At 36.2% G+C, this 26170-nt stretch overlaps 1 protein-coding gene across 1 annotated transcript in view; it reads right to left on the bottom strand.

The window, feature by feature from the left end:
* Positions 1-26170, bottom strand: part of LRRC49 (leucine rich repeat containing 49) — a 38885-nt gene that overhangs the window by 6314 nt on the left and 6401 nt on the right. The window contains exons 7-13 of the mRNA XM_056499518.1: positions 23320-23463; positions 20301-20362; positions 14488-14635; positions 7869-7952; positions 4939-5090; positions 2768-3005; positions 1341-1526 (exon numbers count right to left, since the gene is read on the bottom strand). Of these exons, the coding sequence (XP_056355493.1) occupies positions 1341-1526; positions 2768-3005; positions 4939-5090; positions 7869-7952; positions 14488-14635; positions 20301-20362; positions 23320-23463 (1014 nt within the window). The remainder of the gene's footprint in view (positions 1-1340; positions 1527-2767; positions 3006-4938; positions 5091-7868; positions 7953-14487; positions 14636-20300; positions 20363-23319; positions 23464-26170) is intronic.

The following is a 26170-nucleotide window of genomic DNA, read 5'->3' as shown; positions in this document are numbered from 1 at the left end:
CTTGTCATACATACTGAAGATCTTCTATATGTCCTACATGAAATCATGCTGAACTACATGTACTCCATCTACTAAATTAATCCCCAAGAACTATTAAATAGAAAGTTTTCCCTCAGAGATTGAACTTGCTGACCTTGAGATTGTAACAAAAAGTCATTTTAAACAGTTGTGTTACTTTCTTCCTCTGAAGACCAAACATGCAAGATTTATCTTTGTTTACTTTTCATCTGAAACATTAATGCCGATTTTGAAAATACAATGCAGTAAAAAAAGAAACTATATTTTAAAAATCAAATTCAAAGAGCATTTTTTCAGCAACGTACTAAATTTGAAGTTATTCTATATTTTTCATGGGATTACCAATTATCACTATATTTTTTTCCTTTTCAAGATACTGTGCTGTTGGAGTGAGTCCTATTTCCATTCGTCCTTTCCTTGTTAGTTAATTCATTTAAGCTCTTTGCCCACTCTCACTCTTCTGAGCAACTAATACATGTTTTATACAACTAAAACCAAGTAAACTGCAACACCCAGCTTTGGCTGGATCAGATAACAAGTATATCTAATCCAAAACATATGATGATGACCAAATTAAAATACCAGATCTAAATGCTAAAGCTGTGTATTATTTTTGCTCTAATTAACTTCCATAACATCTCTTAAACTTATTTAGCATTTAAAATTGAATGTGCATTCAAACATTGCGTTGCATTGTAACTATTTTCACCCCCTTTATGATCAAAGCCCAAGTATAAAATAGCTGTTTTATATGCTTGAATAAATTTATTTTCAATTGATGTAAAGGGGAATACAAAGAACAGCAATATTAGTGTCCTAACTTTAAACATAAAATGCATACCCAATAAAAAATGAAACAAAATACTCTAAAGATCTTGTATATAGCAAGTTGAAAAAAGAAACAAACAAACTATTTGCCAGACTTTTCCTGTGACAAGCTTAAAGCAGAAAATAGGATTCTACGATAATTTGTAACATTGGCAATTGTGAATAATCATATACAGTAAATGACTAAGGAGTCCGTCAAACACATTTTTGTGTAAGAATTCAATGTTGGTGCTGTGATTTTATAAAAAAAAATTAAAAAGTGCTTCTTAAAATCAAGTAAAATTGTGCAGTTCTTCAATAATAATTTCACATAATTTTATTAAATAATATTAATTGCATAAGAAGTTACATGGTGAAGTCTACTTAAATATCTTCCCCCTTAATACTGAGAAGACACTGATAGGATTGTGCTCATTTCATTAGGAATTTCATCTCTTTTGAAATCAACACTAATTTACCCTGTAAGAACAATTATAAGAACAACACCATCCTACCTTCACTCCATTTATCTTCTGTAAATTAAAATGGTTCAGTCTGAACAGAACATAGTATTTCCACAAAGTGAAGTTGACAACTGGATTTCCCTGAGGATCAACTGTCAACTGTTCCATGCGATGCATCTCAGCCAATGCATTGAACTGCTGCAGCGCCACAAGATTTGTCTCCTTAAACTTCAGGTGCTAAAAAAAGTCAAACCCCAATAAATTAAATAAGGAAACAATAAAGAGTGAACATAGTGATTCCTATTCTGTGCCATTCAATTTTCAAATTGTAACAGTCATGTGTCTGATGGAGCAACTGAGCTCATTTCATTTGAGGTCTGTGTAGCAAAACACATCAATGTATCAACCCAGTCCTGTATTACATATACTAAAAAACAACAACACTGCAAGCCCCAAGCAATTTGTAAATTCTTTACTTAAAGCAGGAATATTTTCAGTGTTACATAAAGCAATAACATAGCTTAAAAAATGTCTACTTTAATTCTGCAAGTAAAGCACCTGCAATACCTACACATAAAAGTAAGTACAATAAATGCTTTTAAAATATTCTGCTCTTTTTGGGCACAGGGTGCCAGTCTAATTCATAGCCTGCCCTACACTAAAGTTCCTATGAGCATGGTGTATGCTACATAGTAGCATTATTGTGGGAAGAAGAAGGAGGAGAAAAATTTATGGTGAAGATAAAAATTTAGTTGTGATTCTGCTATCACCCATAAATTCCCCTCCGCCCACAGTGAAACAATTGTTTCATTAAGACAGAAAAATTTGTCTTAAGCTCCCCAAAAAATTATCAGTCTTAATTAAACCTCTGAGTTTTGTTAAACTCAAAATCTTGAGAAGCAGCAGGGAGCTCCAGAGCCAATCAATCTTAGCTACAAGTTGTTTATGTTTGTTATCTCTATTTTAACATTTGCATCAAAATGACTGATTTCAATAACAAAGAAAAACAAAAGAGAGACATACTGAAGAGACTTCTCATTCATGTTGCTTTTCTTTATCAACAACTGAGGAATTTTATGAACTGTGCTGATTTAGTTAGCTATTCCTTCTAATCTTCACCTTTTTATCCTGTCAGTAATTTGCTCTTTGAACTCATACAAATGAAGTCTTCATGATACCATGGATCCATAACAATAGTACAGAACAACAATACTGTATTTACACACAAGTTTTGCAACTTAAAAATAATTAGGTAGGTCAAAGGAATTAAAAGAAATAAAAACCAGTCTGAAAAGAAATTCAAATTTAAATTATTGATTTTTAAGTATCAAGGTTAGCATTATAACATAAGGAAATATGCAATTCTTAACTGTATATTTACATGAAAGCACTTTGTGGGGGGGCTATGCCAAAGTAAGGTTCTATTAGACAAACTATATTTCATAGCTGTTCAGAGCTGAAACATGAGGCATGCTTACCACACAATTAGGAAATTTTGTCTTCAGTTTTGCTAACACTTGAACAATTTCATCAAATTCTATGAACATAAAGGAGACTGTGGCAATAATGCCAGCTGTTTGAACACTCCAGTTTCGATCCAGGCACTCCAGTGCCCCAGCACCATACAAGCCAAGAGTGTCTCCTTCTACTTCCACTAAATGAGACTCTAGAACAGACAAGCCTTGTACTGCACTGCTCAGAATTGTATCAAGAGATCTGTAGAGGAAATAAAAACACAGTGATATAAATGAGATGATGTTGAAATAATATCATCACCCTACTGAATAACAGTCCTTTCTTTTACCAAAACTCAACTGTCAAATACAATGGCATTTCTCAGCATTCATTCATTTTCAGTACCCCATCTGGTTCAAATACACTAAAGGCTGGAAAATCCTTCTTCCATCAAGTAACACTGTATTTGTTCTACTTTTTCAGTAGAAAGGCTCTGGGTGTATTTAAGTTGGTGGTGGGGTCGAATTAAATAAAGAGTCCATTCATATTTGAAAATCAGCTTTAAAATTTTAGCTCAGAATGCTAATCTAGTATGTTTCATGTTGCTTTAGATATCTAAACAAAACTTCAAACAATGTATTTATTTAAGGAATGTCCCCTTCACATTCTGTTTGCCATATGAAACGTAGAAACAATAACTCAAGCACTTCCTTCAAATAATGTGACCTTTCCAATTCACGAGAGAATTTTTAAAATTAAGCAATAAATTCCTGACTCCTCTTTTTGTCCTACTTCCAACATGATACACTCAGTTGGCTGGACCTAAAGTCTACAGAGAACCCAAGATAAGCACATATTACAGGTTTAGAAAGTTATGTAATGATTGTTATTATTTTATTCATTACCACATTCTTAGTCATCTTAATGTATTTTGACTGGTAGCAGTCACTTGACTGAGGCTCTCTTAACAACAATCAGAAATCTAAAATTTCACTCAACTGAAAATGTTGAGCCCGCTGCTTCATATGTGAAGCTCTAATTACTTATCTATGCTGAATTTCACTTGCAATTTTATTGCTTAGTAGCTCACCTTGACATTCACTATGATAAAACACATACATCAAAATAGCATAAATGCTCAAGCAATTGGAATTTGCTCATTAACAGAACAACAGTCAAACTAACATAGTAACATGGACTTGGTCATGGGGAAGGGATTACCAACACTGAATTAAATGGCAAACAAACAAAGCAAGCAAGAAAGCAGTGGGTGAATGCATTCAGGGGAAAGTTTTGGAAGTACAAGAATAGAAAAGATGATGGCAATTTAAAAATGCTAAGGAAAAAGTGTTTCAAAAGATGTAGCACTCGACTGGAGATAAGAACCAGCCGTAACAGACTGAAACTCTGATGCATTATACTTGTGAGAGACAAAGACTTTCCTGAGCATCCCTGATATTTCCAGCATTGACCAGGGACAGCAGAAAGCTGTACTTGCTATTGAATTTGTGCAGACTATTTTTTCAGGCATTTGTCTGAGCTAACGAAGGCTGAAGTGCTACACTGGTTTTAGCCAATCCAAGGTATACACTGTTCATTAAGTTCTGCAGTGGGCTCTGGCCACATGGCCACCTTTTAGATGTAAATAAGAAAAAAGCTTTAGACCAAGACTAGTAAAATTTTCTTGAGAACAAAACTAAGTCTGGTAACTGTTACCATTAAAATAGCATGGGTGTGAAAGCAGTCCAATAAAAGATGCTGCAATTCAAACTAAGAGCCAGAATACAACCATGAAACCTCTTGATACACAAAGAGATTACAAATCTTCATAATGCTCGTACATCTTCATTTCATTCATTTAAACTGAAGGCAACAATCTAAGCTGTTAAGGAAATGAACAGCCTCAAGAAGGCTCAGGAATTCACATTTAACATTTCTTGTAAACATGAAGTTGTCCTTTACTTAGCAAAATCACATAATAATTTAGTTTGCACTTCTTTAGGCAATGAGCTGCTGTTCTATTTCTTTTCAAACATGCTTACTATTAATGGTCAAAAGCAAAGTAAACCATCTTTTCAGGGTTGATTTGCATATGTAGCACTTTTGATAATGAAATACAGCAAGATCTCAGAGGTGAGAAGTAGTAACCTGGAACTTAAGACATGAACAGCTAAAGTATCACCTAATAAAATACCTGCTTTCTTCAGGAAATACATATGCAGCACTGCCATTGATCTGGCAGGGCTCATTTTCTTTATCTTTGTTTAAAGAAGCCTCAAGAGCAACTCGGTTCTGCTGGATCTCCCATTGCCGAGCAATGTTACCAATTGTTAACCTCTTCTTTTCCTGAAACAAGATACACAAGTCATCATAAGGCATGACAGGACAAGATCAACATGTTTGTTCTGAAATATGCTGCCTAAGCAAAACATTTTAAATGCTTCAAATTGAAGGAACTGTACTAGTGGTTGGTGGCTATGCATTAAAATCAATGCATCATTCTAGTGCTATTTTGCATACGGCCCAGCAAATAATTTCATAAAATTTGCAATAGATAAAGAAGAAAAGTAACATCATAAATCCACAACTTATGAAAGCATGACATTAAATCCTATCTCTAAAAGAAATTATAAAATTGGCAAACCCAAGTCACTCCATGACAGCTACCAAGGACATGGAAACTGCTATTCCTGCAAGTTTTTCCATTTTAAAGAACTCAAAACTCCAGTTCATGTTCCGGTTGCCCAGGGAGTTTTGATGCTCTTTGGTTAGAGAGCACAAGCAGCTCAACACTTACAGACTTCCACAATGACTGAGCTCCATGTCACAAAAATGGGGGGAAGTTGAAATCATCAGTGGTTTTTATCAGAAAAATCTTTAGAAAATTTTGTTTATTCTGGAGGGTGCGGGTCTCAACCTTAATTACTGTGCAACTCTAGTGCTCTGTTAGCCCTCAGATGTGGGCTGCTGGATTCCTACAGAACTTCAAAAACTTCCATGAATTCCTTTTACAAAAAGCAAATTTTACTGCTAGCAGAATCTTCACACTTGTAACTTTCTCTCGTTCCAGTAAATATTAAGTTCAACCACTGTTGGAAAGGAATAACATTCTCTATACATTTCAAAGCACATCTCAAACTTTCCCAGAAGAGTGGGTTGGAAGCAATAAAAGAGAAGTCTGGAAAAAGAGATTAAGAAATTCTGCTGTTTGGGCAGACAAGTATCAGCAAGGGAAAAAGAAGAGCTGACATTGCTGAAATAAACATTTTCAATGCAATGCATGTAGGAAAACAACAATTGTTTGCTACTGAACAAGTGCCTATAATTTCATTTACACTTCATATAGTGTAAGAAGTGTTGGAAAAACACGATGGTAAAATTGTAGAACATAGTTCTCTAAATATTTTTTCAGATTTAACTATGTAGAAACCTATAGTTGACAATTTTTTTGCTGGACATTGTATCTATAAGCATATTTGTTACCTCAATTCAAATGAGTGAAACAGGAAAAAAGCTGAGTCATAAGAACCCATTTACAAGGGAAAGATCTACAAAATCATCAAATCATATGAAAAATATTGCTATTTGATTGTTATGCCACTCAACTATTTGAAGCTAAGAAATATACTTTGATTAAACTGAAGTCTAAAATGTAATGTTGAAATTGGGTAATGATGGCACTAGGTGTTAAAAATTTTTTTTTTTCTAAGGGAATTTTCCACTAGCCAAAAGCACCTCAAAATCTAGGCCACCAAGTCAAACTAACCCTTTGTTACAAGGAAACATTACATCAATGGCTAAGAACATGAACTACAAATAAAGACCTACTTTTTTTTTTTCTAGTCAGAGAGACATTTCCAACAGCATGAGACAAAACCATGTGTGAAAGTTATTTACTAATTTTCCATTTCTTTATGCTACTAAGATCTGGCACCAACACTTCAAATCTGAAGAGACTTCAAATACATCAATGTCTTACAGGGAAAGAAGAAATACCAAAACCAAACAAAAACAATGCTTTAAAAAGCCCCCAAAACACTCCCCAAACTGTATCTAAGTCTTTTTTTTATTATATCAATTTTTTAAAAAAATCAAATAGAAATAAACAAGGATACAAATATACAGGAAATCAAAACATATTCTTAGTCACTGGACAAGAATTTTTTTCCCCCATTCATATGTTTAGGTCCTTGGGGGGTTTTTGATATACTTAAAACACCTTTTAACATACCGTTAACATTCTGTTTGTGTCCTTTTATTTTTCAGTTATAGGTATTTGCTACACTTCTTATGGCTTCCTGCAACTAATCCAGTCTAATCCCCTTCATGAAATATGATTTTACCTAGGAAACTTAATATGGACATGAACATTTTTTGTTTATTTGACTTCCAAATTGAAAGAGACATTACTGGCTGACAAAAAAATTTAGGCACTTTTTTCCTCAAAGAAAAAGGATTTGGAGACAAATGGTGATATTCACACAGTAAATGGAACATAAATACTCTTCAGATTCTTGAACTTTGGTCTCCTACTAGGAGCAAAGCTCATGTAGTCAGCAGCCCCTTGAAGAGCATTCTGGAGGGCTCCTGGGTCTCCCCTGGTGGGTCACTTCTGTCTCATGTGTGCCAGCACCAACCAGGCCAGCTGGACTGGGAGATAAGACAGATCAGAGTTCTGCTGACAGAGACACAGCTGGAGTCTGGCTCTGGCCTCAGGGTCCCTTCGCTCTCCCCACAGAAAGGAACAATTTCAACAGGAAAAAATGAAGGAAAAACTACTTCAGAAGACCCTGCATGGCTGCAATCAGAGTATTCACCTGAAAAGGGGAGACCAAGGAATGTGAAATCACTGGAGAAGTCCTCTACTTTATCCTGGATTTATGAAAATGAAGTTTGCTTTCTACTGACATGTATCACACTTGTGTTCAAAGTGAGCTTTCTGCTAAAGTGTACCTTGCATATTTGACTGAACAGAGTTTCAGTCATGGAATGCACTGCTGAAGCTGTAAAAATGGATAGAGGCATATTGGGACATATAATATATCTGCAGAAAAAAAAAAAAAAGGATATAAATTATTGCTGTAAACTGGTTTACAGCAAACTTTGAACAGCCACAGACAATACCTTAAGCAAGGTCTGTCTATGACTTTCACGCTTCCTTTCTTCCTCTTTCCTTGCTGCAATAGATGCCATACGTCTTTCTTCTTCCTGGATGAAAAAAAAGAAAAATAAATGCTTGAATCATAATCCAGGATTAATTTTCATTATTATAAACTGTTTCCAGGGCATGGCTTTTCTCAATCAGCAACAGAACTTGAGAAGAACAGAACATTTTCAAAGTTAGCTATTTCATGACCATTATGTCTCATCAGTATTATTGCCTAATCACAAAGTCTCAAGAAGAAAGCCATTGATTTCTAAACAATGAAAGTGAAGCTGTTTCATTTTCCTGGTACAGCAATTTGATACTGCAATACACCCATATTAGGTTGGATGCCCCTTGTTTACAAAAGTCTGAACATTCTCACAGCACAGTATTTTTAGCACATATATTTTCAAAGTAACAAAAGAAATGTTCACTATGAAGCAAAAAGTGTAGAGTCCTTCCAACACAAATATTTGGGAAGCATACTTTAACTTATTTTGATTTACTTCACATGCCATTTGGGCATTTCTATTGAAGTGTCTTCCCAGAACATATGAAAAGTGTTTCCATTTCCTCAAAATAGAAAGCTCCTGTCCAAACCTTTTCATTTTCTGGAAAAAGTTATATGTTAACAAAATTAACAAACAAAAATGAACAGAATGCACCATCAACCAGTAAGACATACTGACATGTCAAAATTTCTACATAAATAAAACATGGTATGTTTAAAGCATTGTAAGAAGCACTAAGCACATGGGTGAGTGCTTACTGGAAGATAAAATAAAACAGGAACTTCACACTTAGCATGGCCACTACATTTTTAAGAAAACAATTTCCAAAGCTTTAGAAGTTCAGTGCATGTAGCAGACTTACTCTGATTTGTATGCAGATCCCCCGAAACCCACTGACACATCATGAATTCTGGCATCAGTCTGAGAAGGGGTTAAAAAACAGGTTTTCAAACTGTTCCCCCATGACTTTATCCTAATATCATACATTACACAAGGAGTACCTCAGTGCACAATAAGGCATGAGGCTTTGGACAGAGTAAGCTTCTCTAACACAATTGTATGCAAGAATTTCCTTGGAGTACTAACTGGAAAGCACCTAATTTTTTTTCCTTTAGATTTATTTATTCTCAAAGCAACTTGTCTTTCACTGGTGAAGTTTTGTTGGCAGGTTCCTCTGCTACTGGGCTTTAAAGCTATTCCTAAACAGGGTATTTCCAAGGGGCTAATGTCATGGAATTACAGCGCAATCCAGGTTGAAAGGACTTCTGTAGGTCACTAGCACACATTAAAGCAGATCACTAGTAACTGAAAAACAAAATAAAAGCACACATGGATACAGAAGGCCTTCTAGATGCCACTGCAACAAAATAACACACAATGAAATCCAACACATGAATCAGAGGATTCAGGGGCAGGCTGTGAAAATCATGAAATAAACCCCATGCAGGTAATATACGACAAATATGAATGCATCATTACTAATCCAAAATAAAAATGTACTGTTCCTCAAAATATAATTCAGAATTTTAAGAACTGCAAACATTAATCTCATTGTAGCTGTTTATCCCAATCATGTATTACATTATTCTCTTAATGTTTTGTGCAAAAAACCACAAGTCTTAAAATAAAAAAATCAACACTAGAAAACTACATTAGTGATATCTTTCTGTAGGGAGCACATTAGATTTGTTTCAGGGAATTTTTATTTTTTAATTAAATTGCTTCATTTGGCTGTGTATCTATGCTTTTAAACGAGCATAAACTAGCATTTTCCTAAAGAAACAAGCTTTTTACAATTTTTTGTCCTCATCTTCTCTAATGACTTTTCAACACATTGAACATATCAAATAACAAAGTATGTTTAGAAGTCTTAAATTAAGAGACTTTTCTCATTCCCTAGGAGTTTGATTATATTAAATTGCTATGTAGAAAGAAGAGAAATGTAAGCTAGTTTTACCACCAAGGAAGAGGAAGCAGAAACTATCCATTCTATTTGGCAGAAAACATCTGGCCATTCATCAGAGCCTCAGTTTCAAATGAACTGTGCTGGTGTTGTGTTTCACACTGGGAAAGGTGAGAACTAGGCAACAAAACTGCATTAATAGAAAATTAGCCTTCATTAATTTTATTTGTTTCAAAACAACTTGCTGTAGTTTTTTCTCAAGCTTTAAGGCAATCATCCATAAAGTTGCCTAAATCAGTTTTCTTTCAGCTTCTACAAATCTCTTCTTATTCCATGTTCCTTCTCCAAGCTTTCCCTTAGGGCTCCACTGCCCCACCGAAGTCAGCCCTGTACCTTCCCTACCAAGATCAAAATCAACCAATGCTAATTACATTATTAATTGAATAAGACTTCTTCCCTTGATCAAGAGTTTGTCCTAATTACAGACATTTAAATAAAAACACTAACCCTTTTCTAAAAGAAATTAGCTCAGCCAAAAAATAAAATACATCCTTAGCTTTACTCAATACTCATAAAGGCAGAGTGATAGAGAAAATCTCATCTACATATACATTTCTTGATTAATCTTACACAACACGTGCAAACAAGCTCAAGAAACAGGAATTCACAGAAAAACCCCCAGAGCACCAAAAAAGTCAGGAAACAAAGCCCTACACAACCTTGCCACAATTCATTTTTACTATCACCGCTTCTCTTTAAGGAAGGATTTGCGAGGAACCGGAGCGCTGTCTCCAGGCCGCTTTTCCCGCCGCGCTCCGTGAGGGCTGTCCCGTGCGCATGGCGCCCCCTGCCGGCCCGCGCCGTCCCGCCGCTCCCGCCGGGGAACCTCCCAAACCCGCGTCGCAGTGCGCGCATCCTCCGCACTGCTGCTCCCCAAACCCGCATCGCAGTGCGCGCATCCCTCCGCACTGCTGCTCCCCAAACCCGCATCGCAGGGCGCGCATCCTCCGCACTGCTGCTCCCCAAACCCGCAGCGCAGGGCGCGCATCCTCCGCACTGCTGCTCCCCAAACCCGCAGCGCAGTGCGCGCATCCTCCGCACTGCTGCTCCCCAAACTCGCAGCGCAGGGCGCGCATCCTCCGCACTGCTGCTCCCCAAACCCGCAGCGCAGTGCGCGCATCCTCCGCACTGCTGCTCCCCAAACCCGCAGCGCAGGGCGCGCATCCTCCGCACTGCTGCTCCCCAAACCCGCAGCGCAGGGCGCGCATCCCTCCGCACTGCTGCTCCCCAAACTCGCAGCGCAGTGCCCACATCCTCCGCACTGCTGCTCCTCAAGCAAGCTCCTTTCAAATGACACCATTTAAGTGTCATTTTATTTCCAGTGGAAAGAAAAAAAAAGAATTAGGGACCCCTCCCTAAAAAAAAACCCCACAGAACACTTTATGGTAGTGATGGAATACAGTCATGAATTATATTCTGGATAAAGCAGTAGACCTTACTCCCTGAACAGCAATGAAATGTCTAAGTAAATAATCAAAACCAAACACAGCTCTCTTACTTTACATTTCTAAACATATTAAACCTCAATAAAAAATGCAAAGCTTTTCTTCTAAAAAGACACAGATTGTCTTTCAATCTGGCAACATTTTAAAAAATTGCTTTATATAATCATATTTACATACACATACAGGAATACATACACACTTAGCAAATTCTCTTGAGGAAGTCTGTCTGAAGTGATCGATAGCAAATGTTCCTTGTTACATAATTCCTTAACAAGGAATATGTATACATTTCAATCATTTTAAATATTTTATATCGTATTTGCAGACAATACCTGCTTATTATTACAAAAGAGGGGAAGAAAAGAAATAGGCCCCAGTCAAACTGTAAGCACCATTGGGCAGGCCTGCTTTTGAAAAAGTTCAAACTACGAAACAGTGAAAAAGCTTCAGTGCCCGAAAAACAACCATAGTGCTAAGTTAACCAAGGTAAATAATCACAAATGCAAATGAAGCCTGCTCTGGCTATAAGGCTCTGCAGAAGCCCATTGCATGGATTTATCCATCCAGCCCCATCACCCTGCAGCTAAGGCGAGGGAAAGGTGAGCTACTCTGAGTTACTGACAGGAACACAACAGGAACCCAGCCAGCCATGGTAATCCAACCTCCAGCTCAGACTTTAAGCCTTTAGAGTGAGCTACCAAAAGTCAAGAAAGCAAAAGACTTCCATGGTGCTGATGTTTTAGATACACAACACCAAGAGGTTGGGTTTTCAGCTGAAAATCATCTTGTGTGGACAATGAAAAAGTGAAGAAGGTTACAGGTGCTTAAACTCCACTGATTTCACCACAACTGGGTCTATGCTACAGTGGTTCAAGAGCATGAATCTTACATTCAAAAATGGCTTAGGAATGAGGTAGCCTTAGAAAACATCAGCTTCCACACAGGTCAGGGTTTAAGAGTTGTCATAATGCAATGCAATCTCTTGCGTAAAGGCAAATCTACCCCAACTTCAATGGTATTAGAACAATTACAATGACAAATGCTTTATTCCAAGTACAGTGTCTTTGGCTTTCATGGCAGCTCTGTGTTTCTGAATAGTGCCCTAAGGCAGAGACAGCTGCCATTAAATTTCTCCATTCTCCAGGGAATCCTATGGAAAAAGCCTGGCACCAAAGAGCATGTATCTTCTTGAAACCAAACATGAATGAAGCTTCCAAGTCTCATACAAACTTTTGGAAACATCCTTCAGTAAAAGAAAAGTTAAAATCAGAACTAATGATTGGGTAAAACCCAGTTCTTGAGAAGAAAATTTTCTGAACAAGTTACTGAAGAATTTCTAGTCATAAAAAAACCCCCAACAATCATCCAACTCTCAGTTTGTTACAAGACAAAGCAATGCTAAAGTTCAAAATGGCCTAAATGTTCTTCAGGCTGATGAAGAAAAGATTTTATAAGTGTAATTACAGTTGAGTTTAGTTTCTTACACTAATCAAGAGTGTAAATCACATACTCAACCCTGCAAGTCCATTCCCCCACCAGGTTAGATCTTACAATGATGGCAAAAGCCTGCTGCAGTGCTAGGCAGAGTAGCTGGATTTGGGATTTCCAGCTCTTTCATTTTACCACAAATCCCATGATACTTGGTATTTTTCTTTAAATCCCAGTTTCTTAAGTCATACAATTACCTGGGTAACAGTTTTTATTGGAGAAAACATATAGCAGCCTCTACATGGAGAAAAATGTTAAAAGGCTCAAAAACCAGAAGGCAAATAAAGAGTGTAAAACACATTATTTTTACAAGTAGGTTTATGAGCAGCACAACTGGTGAAGCCTGGTTTTCTATGGCTTTTTTTCTTTGTGATAGATTCTCTGATGTTTAACAAGGTGCAAACCTAGATTAAGTTCTTCCCGTGCATTTCTGACAACTTTTCTCCCATACAGATCTCATAGAGTCTAAAAAGGAGTTTGAGCTCTTTCTACAGTTTTTCCCAACAATGATACTTCTACCAGGATCCATCCCCTCTTGATAAGGGTAAAAGTGGGGAGATGGAGAGATATTTTCTTTATACAACTCAACTTCCTGAAATAATACCAAAACAACAAGTTTTTAAAAGCAAAGTAATTAGAAATTATTAAGTCAGTATAAAGTCATAAAACATAAAAACCCCTGAAGCTTAGAATATTGTGAACAAACAAGTATTTAGCATTTTCAATGATGGCAGCAAAACTACCATGTCCTAGAGCACTTTCTTTTTAAAATTAAATTTTTCCACATACATGTTATATTTTTCAGCCTAACTGGCTCTGTGAAAAAGCAGCAGTCACAATTTACAATGCAGTACAGCTTTTGTACAAAGCAAAATTTTAAAAAAAAGGTGTATATATCAGCACCTGATCCAAATAGTTACCACTTAACACTGTTTCTTGCTGCTGGACAGATTCCTCTGGTAAGAAATCACATCACTTTTGAATAGACATAGAAGAATTATCAAGACTATTCCTATATTAGAAGACAAGACCCTGGAGATTGTCCTTCATCCTCTGGAGTGGATTTTCAAGAAACCTGTAGGAGACTGAGTTGTGTGCAAGCCCTCTCTCCCTTATGAAGGTTACTTGAACTTGAGCAGCAGAAACAGAAATTCAGGCAGAGTAGGTTAGGAAGCAAGAAATACAGACAGACACACAAACTGTGTGATCACCAGATCTCCCTAGGGAGGCTGATTAAAGAAACCAATTAAATTCTTAAATAAAAGATACCAATTATAGCAGTTTTAGGGCAAACAGACCACTCCTTTGGAAGAAAGGTGCTTTTCCTTCTCAGCTATACAACAAATTAGCATAGACTGTTAGGAAAATTCTAACCAAAAATCTTTGCAGCCTCTCTCATGTCACATGGCAGCTGAACACACAGCATTTGCTGCTGAAGAGCTTTAACACTTCAAAATAAACATGTTAAATGAAGTAAAAATGCAAACCCTTACTTTATACTGAACTAAAAAAAAGGGTTAAAGTTTTAAATATTGTGATGTCTATTCACCATTCAATTCCATACTAAATTAAGAAAAAAGTTCGTATTTTTAAAATATATATATATATATATATATGTACACAGAAACCCCTGCATTTTACTTCTGATTTTAAGTATCTATTAAATTTGATGAAAACAGAAATTTCTTACTGTGATTCTCTTCATATCTAGCTGTCGCAGCTGCATCATATGATGGAGAACAGTGTGTTTGTACCATGTCTCCTGAGCTATTGGATTGCCATCAAGGGTGATATCTGACAAGGATGAGGAATCAGCAAGGCACAGAATATCCTCAAAACTGTAACCAAAAGAGTTTAAAGTTTTAATGTCATGGAATAGGAATATTTTTGAGATGGAAGATTTCATTTCTTAAGGACAGAACATAAATATTTAACTGTACTGAAACACTACAACCATCAACACGAGTATTCCGAAATATCAGCAGCTGCTAGTGGTAAACTTTTTATTCCCTTCATATATAGGTAAAAAAAGATGCAGATTAAGGAGAACTATGGGAGTATTTAAATCAAATTCCCTGCTAGAATATGAGACATTAAATTCATATTCAGAAATATAATAGGTGTATTTGCCATCAAAGGCAGCATGAAAAACCTGGAAAGTACAAGGAAAGAAAGCAAACCAAAAATATCACAGAATGATCCTAGGTGTTTGCATCATCACTAATACTGGAAGTAAAACAACTATAAAAGCATCATAATCTTCAAAACAGATTAGTCCATTACTTTGAGTTCTATCTACAAACTCTAACTTGCTGGCTCCTTAGAACACACAGATTTGATTATCTGCCAAAAAATAACTGACCCGTGTAAAATGCATTTAGACATGTATAACCTCTTTAGTGTTCCTTTCATTGAAAATTAAATGCGAAAAAAGCAGCTCAGATACTTATTATTTTTAAACAACAAAGAACTATTTGACTCAATTTTAACAAAGAAAGCTGAACAGGTATGGTAATAAATAAAACTCCCTAACGTGTTTGTGAAGTATGTGCGACACTGCACCCATCCTTATGTCCTTTGGCCTCCAAAAGTCAAGTCTGCCTTAAGTCAATTCAAACCTTAAGTATGCCCTAAACTCAGTGATCAGAAATTGTACACAGCACAGATGTTCATTTCAAAGACTACCATTGATTAAAGTTACAATAGTATTTTTATACAAGCAGCTCCTGCACTGTACACTCAAAGGGCACAGCAGAAAAGTGACAGTACAAAGGAAGATATTACTGCTTTTGTGCTTAGTGTATGAAAACAACCTAAAAACCAACGGAAAATGAACTATGAGTAGATTGTAACAAAGACAGTGAAAGTTCTTAGAATATCTGAAGAATTGGCTGTTTTGTACATGCAGTTAAATCTTGATTACTATTTTCTGCTTCTTTTTATGATTCTGTTTCCTTCCAGAAAACATTTATTTATGCATTTTTGGAAGGTCAGGCTGACATATTACTTAAAATACACACTAAAAATGTCCTAAAGAGAAAAGAGAATCTTCCCAAATGACACACAAGTTAGTAAGGCAAACTCAAACATGTTAGAACAAAAAACCCTTGAGTATGAATTTCCATTGAGCTAGAACATATCTTGCTTGAAAAATATGAAAATCTTTGGTCTTCAAAATTATTTTTAAGTGCAAGTATATTTAAAAGCATTAAATATATTTATTCCAAGTAATTACCACTAAATAGTCAATCAAAAACTACTTCTTTCATTACATATGATTTACAGATTTTTAATAAAAACAATTTCTTCAGGAAATGACAGAAAAGTTGAAAGCTTGCTAGTGTGTTTTCAAGACCTTCCACTTACACATACTGCTGTGCTTTGAAATTCTCACTGCTTCAGCATGCAGAACATTCATTCTGGACCTAAAAACAGATGTGCTTGCTTTATCCTGCTTTTAGCTGCCCTATTAGCAGCTTAATTTCAGAAATAAACAGTAGTGCAAAAAACACATCTTTGTATACACAAAATACCAGAGCTTTAGAAATCCCATGTAGAAAAGTTTATATACTGTACTCATCACACTGGTATCCCAATCCTAAACTAAGTAAAGCTTTAATGTGCTACATTCCCAAACAGATTGCACAGTTAACAACCAAGCTTCTGTTGGCTTCCCAGCATGCAGACTGCTGGGACAGAACCCCATGGTGATCATTTGACAGCAATCAGAGGCCACGTCTCAAGGCTCTCATTCTGCAGCCTCTGCTCACCAGAGAGCCTTTAACCTGCTCAGGAAACACACAGCAACTCTGGGTGCTGCTGTGTCAGACTGCCTCAGGCAATCCTCTCCAGTCTGATTCTCTTTCCAAAAGACCTTCTCCTGCAAGAGACAACCACCTCTCATTCCTGTTCTTCTTCTTACATAAATTATCTTTGCTAAAATTGCCATTTCAGAAACACAGAAATAAGTCACAAATTTGGGCTAAACTATCGGAAAGTGTTTCCTGGAGATCTTTTCAGAATAGACCAGTTTTCCATCTTGTGTGCATGGCTCCAAGTCCTGCATCCACTTCTCCCCTCTGCCAAACCCACTTCTGCCTCACATCAGAATGTAGCAATTACCTAAGAGCAAGGCACTCTGGAGCTCAACCTGGTCCAGTGATGCACATTCACAGGACACAGGAATATTTATCTTCTGCTTTAACCTGCTTTTTTTGGGAGACAATTGTTCCTTCACTATGCATTTGCATCCATTTTTAAAAGCATGTTGCACAAAGGGGAAAAGTTCTGGAATAGAGAAGGAAGGCAACATACTATAGTCTGAAGGAACACCTGAGAGGGAATTGTTCAAAAATACTCCAAGAAGAAAACTTGTGTCTTTCCATGTTTCTAACTACTAAACTATCTATGAAAGCAGATATAACTACCATCAACCTTTCATCCCCCTTTACCTGTTTTTGTTCAAGCATTTAACAATGCATTTATAAATTTTCATCTTGCTGAGTGAAAAGGTATTTTCTTGTTTTTATTAAGCTAAGAACATTGCTTCTCTCAAGTTTCCAACTCAGCAACCAAATGAAGAACAAGAATTACAGGAGCTTGTATCCAACTTATTTCGTATGCCTACACTAAATGAAAAACCCAACATAGTGCTGACCTGGACAGCAGTGTAACACTGAAAATATGTATTTTGTTTCCAAGACTAAAAACTAGCCTTCCCTGGCTTTACATGTTCAAGTATGAGCAAGAACTTTCTTTCTGAATCTATGTGGCAAACCTTTCCTGCAAATGTTACTACAATCTCTTCCCTGTGACACATGACAAATTAAAAATGGGATTTCTCCCATTTCTTTATAACCAGTTCCATATAGAGATTCTGCCTTCAGCCACCAGGAATAAATGCTTTCAGTGTGTAACTGCTAAGATTTTTTGGGCTTAAGCCAGAAATAGGACTTCCTTTTCTTTTCTATCAGCATCAAGTTCAGTTTTAGCTTACATTACCTTGCCAATATATACTTTTCTACTAAAAGTTCTGCAGAGAAGCAGCAGCATTCTGAGCCCTTCTCTGAAGTATGAGGTAAAAAGAACATAGTGATTAAACCCATGGTAGATCCTCATGCCCAAAATAGTGACAAGTTTTAATGGAATTCCTGAGTCTTCTACTGAAATATTAATTCAATATGTCAGGATGTGTCAATTTAAGACTCAAGGATTTGCACTGACACAAAAATAGAAACAAGAAAATCTTTCCATGGAAGCATCACCTCAAAAAGGCTATTTTAAAAAATTAACATTAATAAAATATTGCAATGAAATAGCAACAAATATATTTAAGTTCTTTACATTTTGTCATTTATTTTCATTTACAGGGGTTTTTTTATGCACCTACAGATAAATTAATTAGAGCATTTGTGCACCAGTTTGCTTGTCAAACAAAATTCAGTTGTATAGACAGAGCTGGTTTTAGGAAAAATAATTTTTTCAAATTACCCTACGGCCCAGAGTAAATGGGGTAAGTGACTCAAAAGCATACAAAACTGTTTAAAAGGGTGTAGGAATGGTCAGAACAGCAGTTCATTGGTGATATGGTTGCATACAGCTTCCTCAGTCAGTCCAAAGAGTATCAAGTCAAGCATGAGAACACTGATGGTCAAGAATATACCTGTAATATTTAATCACTTCCATGGTAGAAAACATATCTACTGCATAACTATAAATAAGGAATTACAGGGAGTTTAGCTTTCAGAACTGCTATAGCTAGTAAGAATTAAAAGAAAATTTTTATTTGCTTGGTCTAAAATAAAATTATAGAAAATATTTTTAATAAATAGAGAGTTAAAGTTATCCATCAACCTATCTACCCATATGCCTATATACAATTTATAGAAGAGCAATAGCTTCTGTTTAACATTAAGTCTTTTTATACCTATTCCAACTGTAACCTCAAACTAAATTATATATTTCTATATATGTTCCAGATAAGTATTTGTAGCTTACATGAAACCTAAGACTAGATGTAGCAATAGACCAACCAAAGCCCCCATGAATAAATGACAAAAATTTTTATATAGTACCAAGAAGCAATCTAGTGATCAGAAGCTTTGAGAAATATATCAAAATCTCACAGAAAATTCCAAACATTTTTCCTTCTTTGAACACTGTAAAAATAGTATGAATTTGCATAAAACAATATGAGAAAGCAGTCAGAAAGCTACACAAAATACACCAAATCCATAAAAAGACACAGCAATTTCCCTGACTGCAGTGATGCTCCCTGACAGCGAGGGAGCCAAGCTGCTGCAGTCCCCTCCTTGCTCCTGCCAACCTGAGACTTTTTTTAGAAAGCCAGAAACAAAGGCAAGTCTCAATTCTGGAAATGATCCAAGACAAGCAAAATGCTAACCCCCTCTGTTCACTATGTCAATTAAAAACATAAAATAAGAAGACTAGCAAATTAACTAAGGGAAGAGCACAAGAAAGACTCCTGCAGTTCATCTCTGAACTGTTTTTAAATGTTTAACAGCCGAGAGTATTTAAATGTACTGCATTTGTACTTTAAGACCCTAAGGAACACAGAGAAGTAGGTTGGAGCTGTCTGTAAAAAACATAATGCAGGTCAATATAAAATATTTGAGTAGCTACTACAATAAAAGCTCCTACTAAGTACATTTTACAGAGAAAGCAGATACCACAAGAACAGCAGGGCATTTCCAGTAATTAGAACATGAAGCATCTTCCCCTACCCCACATTTAATTATTTGATTCTAAACAAAGAAAGCTGCTGGTGATCAAGGGATTAAAAAAAGGACATACCAAACTGAAGATAATGCAGGCACTTGGCTTTTTTTTCAAATACTGGCACGAGTATAAAGGCAGACTCAAAAATGCATTAATATGAAAAGGCACGGAGGACAAACCTTTCTATTTATAACAAAATGCTCTTAGTCACTTGAAACTATAGAAGCCCAGCTTTGTGAGTTGAGCTATTTTGCTTCTGCCATCTGGTCTGAAAGGGAACCATGAATATACCTCTCAGACTTTTTTAATATATGGAGAAGTAAAATACAAGCATGAAATAATTTACCCATAGCAAGTAGAATCTGACTCAGCAGTTTGCATAACTCCAGAAATACAGTCATGGAATGTTGAATACAATCTGCACCTTGCATAATGCTGCTTTAACAAACAACTAGCTTAACAGCAAAACAATGTACTTACAAATCCACTTTTAATTTGGACCACTACAAACAGTAGGATAATCAATTAAAAATATGTTTCTTGGTAGAATACTCATTGTACAACTACATTTAAATGCAAAGGGTTTCAAGAATTTTTACACTTAAAGTAGAAAATACACAATGGGTTGATTGTACTTTTATCTGATATGTTAGGGAAGGAAAAAAGGATCTGTACTCACAGTGTTTGAGTTCAAATTTTCATGACATACAGGTCCAGTAATATACTTCAAATCACTGATAGCAAACAAACTACTATTCCCCTTACCTAGATATATTGTTGAAGCTGAGGAAGAGACGCTGGAGACAGGGCAAAGTATCCACATCTTTCTAGAAGAAAAAGAGACATAAATTCAGCAGCTGAAAGTGGCTTTTGAGCCTCTTTACTTGGCCTGATGAAATGTCTTCATTTCTGAGTGCTGTAACCTTGCTGCAACATTGATTTCCATTGAAGGTGCAGCTCCATCTGTCCCTAATGCAGCCTGCAAGGGAGTGTTCCAGCACAGACCCTGCTCTGCAGAACGCACTGCATCACTGCAAAGCAAATGGTGCTAAAGAAAAGGAGGCTACGGCTGCTGCTGTTCCCTGAACAGGCTTTTGGGAAATAAGCCAAGGTGCTGTCTCAGCATTTAAGCTGCAGGATAAACATGCTTTTAAAAAAAAAAAAAAAAAAAAGCTTGCTGAAATAAGGTTTTTGAAGTGCAATACAGCAGTGCAATTAGCACAGCCAAACAGCAGCAAGTCTCCAGTCAGAGAATGATCTGAAGGACTCCGTCACCTTTACAACCAACATTTAAAAGAAGGTATGAGCTTACAAAGAAACTCTAAATTTAATATTGCCACTAAATGCCTTTGCAGGAAAACTCTAAACAACATACAGCTCAAATACTAGTAAGATGAAACATAGCAAGTAAGATCAAGCTTCATTTACAAAATATAAATCTATATCAGACAGACAGAACAGTCTGCAGGGATTCACAAGCCTTTCACACCTAACCCTTCAGTTCTAACTCTGTATCTCCTTACCGTAACTTGAAACCAGAGGACACAAACCTGGGAAAGGAGCATCAGAGCTCAGTGCCTTGATTTTAACCTACAACTCTTCCACCCTTCATCAGATTTCTGACATGTCTAATGTCTAGCAGTCCAGAACAGTTCATTCCAAAGAGGTAAACAAAGGCATCTCAAAAAAACCCTGTTGCTCCTATTAATGCAACACTACTCTAGCTAATAAAACTTCTGAGAGTCACTGCTGGGTACGATGAGCAGGGCTTATGTGATCAAGTCTGCAGTTACAGAGCTCCTGGTTCAGAGCTGTCCTGAGTCCTCCCAGATCAGAACATGGATAGACTGAGTTCACAACAGAGGTACATTTGGGTATGCCCTCTGTCCCTAAGGCTCCTTGGTATTGATGCCTAAAAGGGTGGGCATGCATGATACAGGTGGATATACACATGAAGACAGGCATTACAGGGCTCTGCACAGTAACGCTTAAGCAGCAATGATTTCAACTGATCACTGGGGAACACAAAGTAATTACCCCTCAAGATAAATTTCCTAGCATGATGTGCTGCTGTCTTGTAAAACATGTTGCAAGTCTCATAGGTGTGGCAGGAACTACTAGACAAGATTGTTTCAAAAACCCCCCAAAACCTCCAGTTACTTCAATGTTGATGCAAAATCTTATAGCAAGGTGGACAGAGGGCAGGAGCTCTTTCCCGAAAAAGTGGTGAACATCTTGACCAGTTCTCCTACAAGTCTAAGATCAAGCTGCACATGACAAAACCCAAAATGCTAAATTTTTAATACCTCAAAGCAAACAAGCAGGTCAGTCTTTCAAAGAAAAATATAGATCATGTTCCTAACAGAGGCCAAACTCACAACTGGATGGAAAATAAATAGATATTTCATAACTCATGGTATGTATAGATCTGTGCTTTTGATGCCATACAAGACTCTTTGTAATAATTTATTCTGTTTGCTATTCTCCTGAACAGTCAGACTCTCCGAATACACTTCAATCCTGTTAGATGCTTCTGCTATAAACCAAGCCCCAGGACTGCCTCTGTAAATCCTACAGCTTTGAATCAACTACAGTTCATTCCTACAAAACAATCCACACTCACAAAACTGCTTTTCATTAGAATTTAATCAGAGTAAAAACCCAAAATGATACCAACAACCACAAGAATTAAAAAAACTCCACAGGCCAAACAAAATAAATATTTCCCTGAAGAGAACATCATCTTCTGAAACTCTGCCTCTGCCAGGAAACACTAAAACATTGAGACACAGCAGACAGCTCAAGCCTGTAAGTCACTAATTTAAATTTCATGCTGACTCTCCACTTATGACAGCAGAAAGTACAAGCTGCACCTGAGAGGACTGAAAAGGCAGAACCTACATGCAAAGAGAATTCTAGGTAACATCACTGAAACAGAGGAAGGTACAGTGACAGAACCAGCAATGAGCAGAAATTTCTTATTTTTGAGATGTAAGACCACTTCCTATTTGGCAAATAGCAAAAACTGAAGAAAAGAAAGGCTCAGCAACAGGGGACCAGGACCTAAAAGAATTATGCAGGCCAGAAGAAGGTAGCTAAGTTAACTGCTTTATTTTAAAAACTCTTGTTTGAATAATCCACTTGCCACATCTGAACTACAACTCAAATTTTAAAGTGAAAAGCTTCATTTTTAGAATTTGAGGACTTAAAATGCTGGGTTAAAGCTTCCATTAGAAAACTCTGCTCTTACCTGTTTTCAATACCGGTTTCTCTGCATTTGCCCCAGCAATATTCCTAAATTGAAATTAAGGATGGTCTTATGGCTTAGCTAACCCAGAGAAATCGAGATGATTTGTTTCTAGAACATGAACTTCTATGGAAGAGTATCTAAATTTCCAGGTAAGAAACACAAAGCTTTTCCAAAATCTCTTCCCTCCTCCCCAGGGGACATCATAAGCTTTCAAGATTTGAAACACTACTAGTCAGAATCACAGAATCACAGCATAGTTTGGGTTGGAAGGGACCTCTAAAGGTCATCTAAGTCCAGTCTCCCTGATCACACTTAAAGAAAATGACACCAAAAGTGAATGTGTTTGTTTCACCTTTATGTTGTAGAATTAAGTATTGCAGCAAAACAACATAAATAACACGATATAAGGAAACACAAGATGTTAAAAATCTGAAAACACATATGGTTTAAACAAGTTAGTTATTGTGCATTTTGTCAAAAAAAAAAAAAAAAAAGGAAATTAAAAAGAAAAAGGAGAAGAGTTTTACTCCTTACTATAGCAGAGACTTGATTATGACGGAGGTTGAGCTCTGTGAGTGAATCCAGTCCATTCAGGTTTTCTACAACAGTTAGGAGGTTTCTGGCAAGGTTTAACACTCTCAGTTCACTTAAATGACTGATGTTTTCTATTTTAGCAATCTGTCAAGAGATACAATAAACATGCACACTGTGTTTTATATGGATATAAAATATATACATATATGGCACACAAGTTTTCTAAAAGCATACATGAACTATCAGCTTCATACAATAGTCTGCCTGTATTTCTCTAAACTATGATACTCAGAGATCCAGAACAAGTATTGATCCACATTTTTCTTCATTTTGCAGTAAAACTCAGCCAACATTTCCTTCTATCCCATCAGGAATCAGCTTAGTCCAGCTGTGCTGCTCTGTAGCAGCAACCTCGAGGACATAAAACCAAGATAACTCTGATGGAATCATGGTATGCCAAAATGGGGGAATTTTGTGCATGGATGAGCCTTAATTTGTCTGCAAAGACAATCAGTTCTCTTCCTGGGATTAGAAAGGGGAGGGATCTAACAAAGACTGAACTACAGTAAACAGGCAGCTGGCAGATGCTTTTTTTCATACTTAATATCCTATTTTAAATACTCAGGTGATAAAGACAAAGCAAAAGAAAAAAGGCACAAATAGCTAATGATCCTTAATTTCAGTTGTTATTTCCTCTTTATTTTTCAGTGTAAGTGTGGCCATGCCAGCATGCAGAAAGTGTCTAGCAGCTCCTGGAGCAGAAGAGGTAAGGCAGCTATTATTTAACAGTTTGAGAACGCTCCATTTTGTTGGTAATTTCCATATATCCGTACACATATGTGTACATGTAAGTCTGTGACTGGAATATGCTGCTGTAAGAAATATTTTAGCAATTTCTCAATTAAAAAGCATACAAAAGTAGATAGCAAGATCAAAATTAAATAACATCTTAAACCTTTGATTCAAGGTGCTTAAATTTTTTATTCAATTGCTAATTAAACTATCCATTCATGTGCATTTGATACAAAAATATTACAACAAGAAGAACAGAAAATACCACTATTTAAAAGAACATATTTATACTGAGAGACTTTTAAAAGGAAGCCCAAGAGCAGACAGTTGGCATGAAGAGCACAGACCTCTGCTGATGCCTGCCCAGCTAGAATTACAGACCAGAATGCCACCGTCTACAATATTAATCCAGGTATTTCACTGCTATTGCAAAAAAAAGATTTCATCAGCAACATGCAGAGAAACTCTTTACCACTTTGTTAAGCTTTAAGATTAGCTCTACTGAATTGCCTGCTTCAATTAGGGATACACACATGAAGGTACACAGGCTTTTCATATGGCCTATTAGGTAAGAAATAATAAAAGCTATTATCACTTCTTTTTTGATGTTTCAAATAATACTTATATAATACCAAAAAGAAATTAGTACACAAGTCAAAGTCTACTCGTAAACAGTGAACAAAAACACTATTTATTTTCTCATTTGCTTGCATCTTTGAATACCTCACTATGAAATAGAATTCAGAAAAAGGTTGTTATGCACCAAATAATCACCCATCGATAATTAAATTGCACAAATGAAAGTTCCACCTTTAAAAAAAAAAAATTGTGATAAATGAAAAGAAGTTCATACTTGAAAAAAAAATCAGGTTGCATAAATTTACTTAAGTCTTGAACTTCTGGAAAGAAAAATAATTCACAGAATTAAACAGAACACAGGAAATTACTCCAACGACATTTCATATTTGAAACATTCTAATGTAAAATTCATGTGTAGAGTCCTTGAATTATCCAATTCTAGGTGTCTATATTACTGTGTTAATAACAGTTAATCTAGTGTATTTCCAATACCTTGCCTATAACTTGTACACAGATTTAATTGTTCAGTGTTCACCTGGGATCACTGGTAACACATAAGAGATACTGTACATAATTAACAATGCTCAATGATAATTGTCCTTTTGCTGAACACCACTGAGATAAATCCAGCTCTAATTCCCTGATCTGTTGTTTAAATTGCTACATTCTTGAACATGAGAACCCATATTTTGAAGTTCTCAAAGTCAATTATGTTGCTGAAGTCTGTTCTTCGGAAATCTGCAATGTAGAAGAAATACCTCTCAAGATAGACTAGAAGACTGCCAAAAATAAAAATCCCACAAATTTAAATAGTTAAAGGAGACCTCTTATTCAGTTATATAAGCAAACAACAACAAAACCCAGCCTCCAAAACAAGGCATTAATCCACTAAGATGTATCCCAAACACAGCATTTCTTCCCTTCATCTCCTCATTAAACCTTCAAAAATAACTAATGCTATGGATGGCAGATTGGTGTTTTAAATTTTTAATTCCTCAAAGACAGGGGGGAAAAAAAGAACTCTAACAGGAAAACTTGTTTATATTTGAGCTGGAAAGGAAGAGAAAGATGATTTATTTACAGAAGATAAGTTCATGGTCGTTATTTGGTCTTTACACGAAAAATACACTAAACCTACCAAAAAAGGAAATAATTAACTCCATTTCCAAACATTCATGCCCCTCACATTTACATTTATGATGGAAATATTTTGAAAACAAAAATAACTTACTGAACTCCAAGATTTAATGTCAGTTCCTGACATAGGGTAATTTGTTACATTTTCTGGATCAAAGTAAGCCTATCATTCTGAAGGTGATCCAGCAACAACCAGCCCAAAACTCCAAGTAAAAGTGCAGTTAATGTAAAGAGAGTTATATACTTGACAACAAAAAAAAGACCAGATCTGCATCACAATCACTTGTGCAAGATGTGCTTCATTTTCATTAGTGATTTCTTCACTTGTGCTGGGAAAGTGTGC

The sequence above is a fragment of the Oenanthe melanoleuca genome, chromosome 10, assembly GCF_029582105.1.
Source record: "Oenanthe melanoleuca isolate GR-GAL-2019-014 chromosome 10, OMel1.0, whole genome shotgun sequence".
In the NCBI taxonomy this organism is placed as follows: Eukaryota; Metazoa; Chordata; class Aves; order Passeriformes; family Muscicapidae; genus Oenanthe; species Oenanthe melanoleuca.
This window is presented reverse-complemented; position numbering and strand designations above follow the sequence as displayed.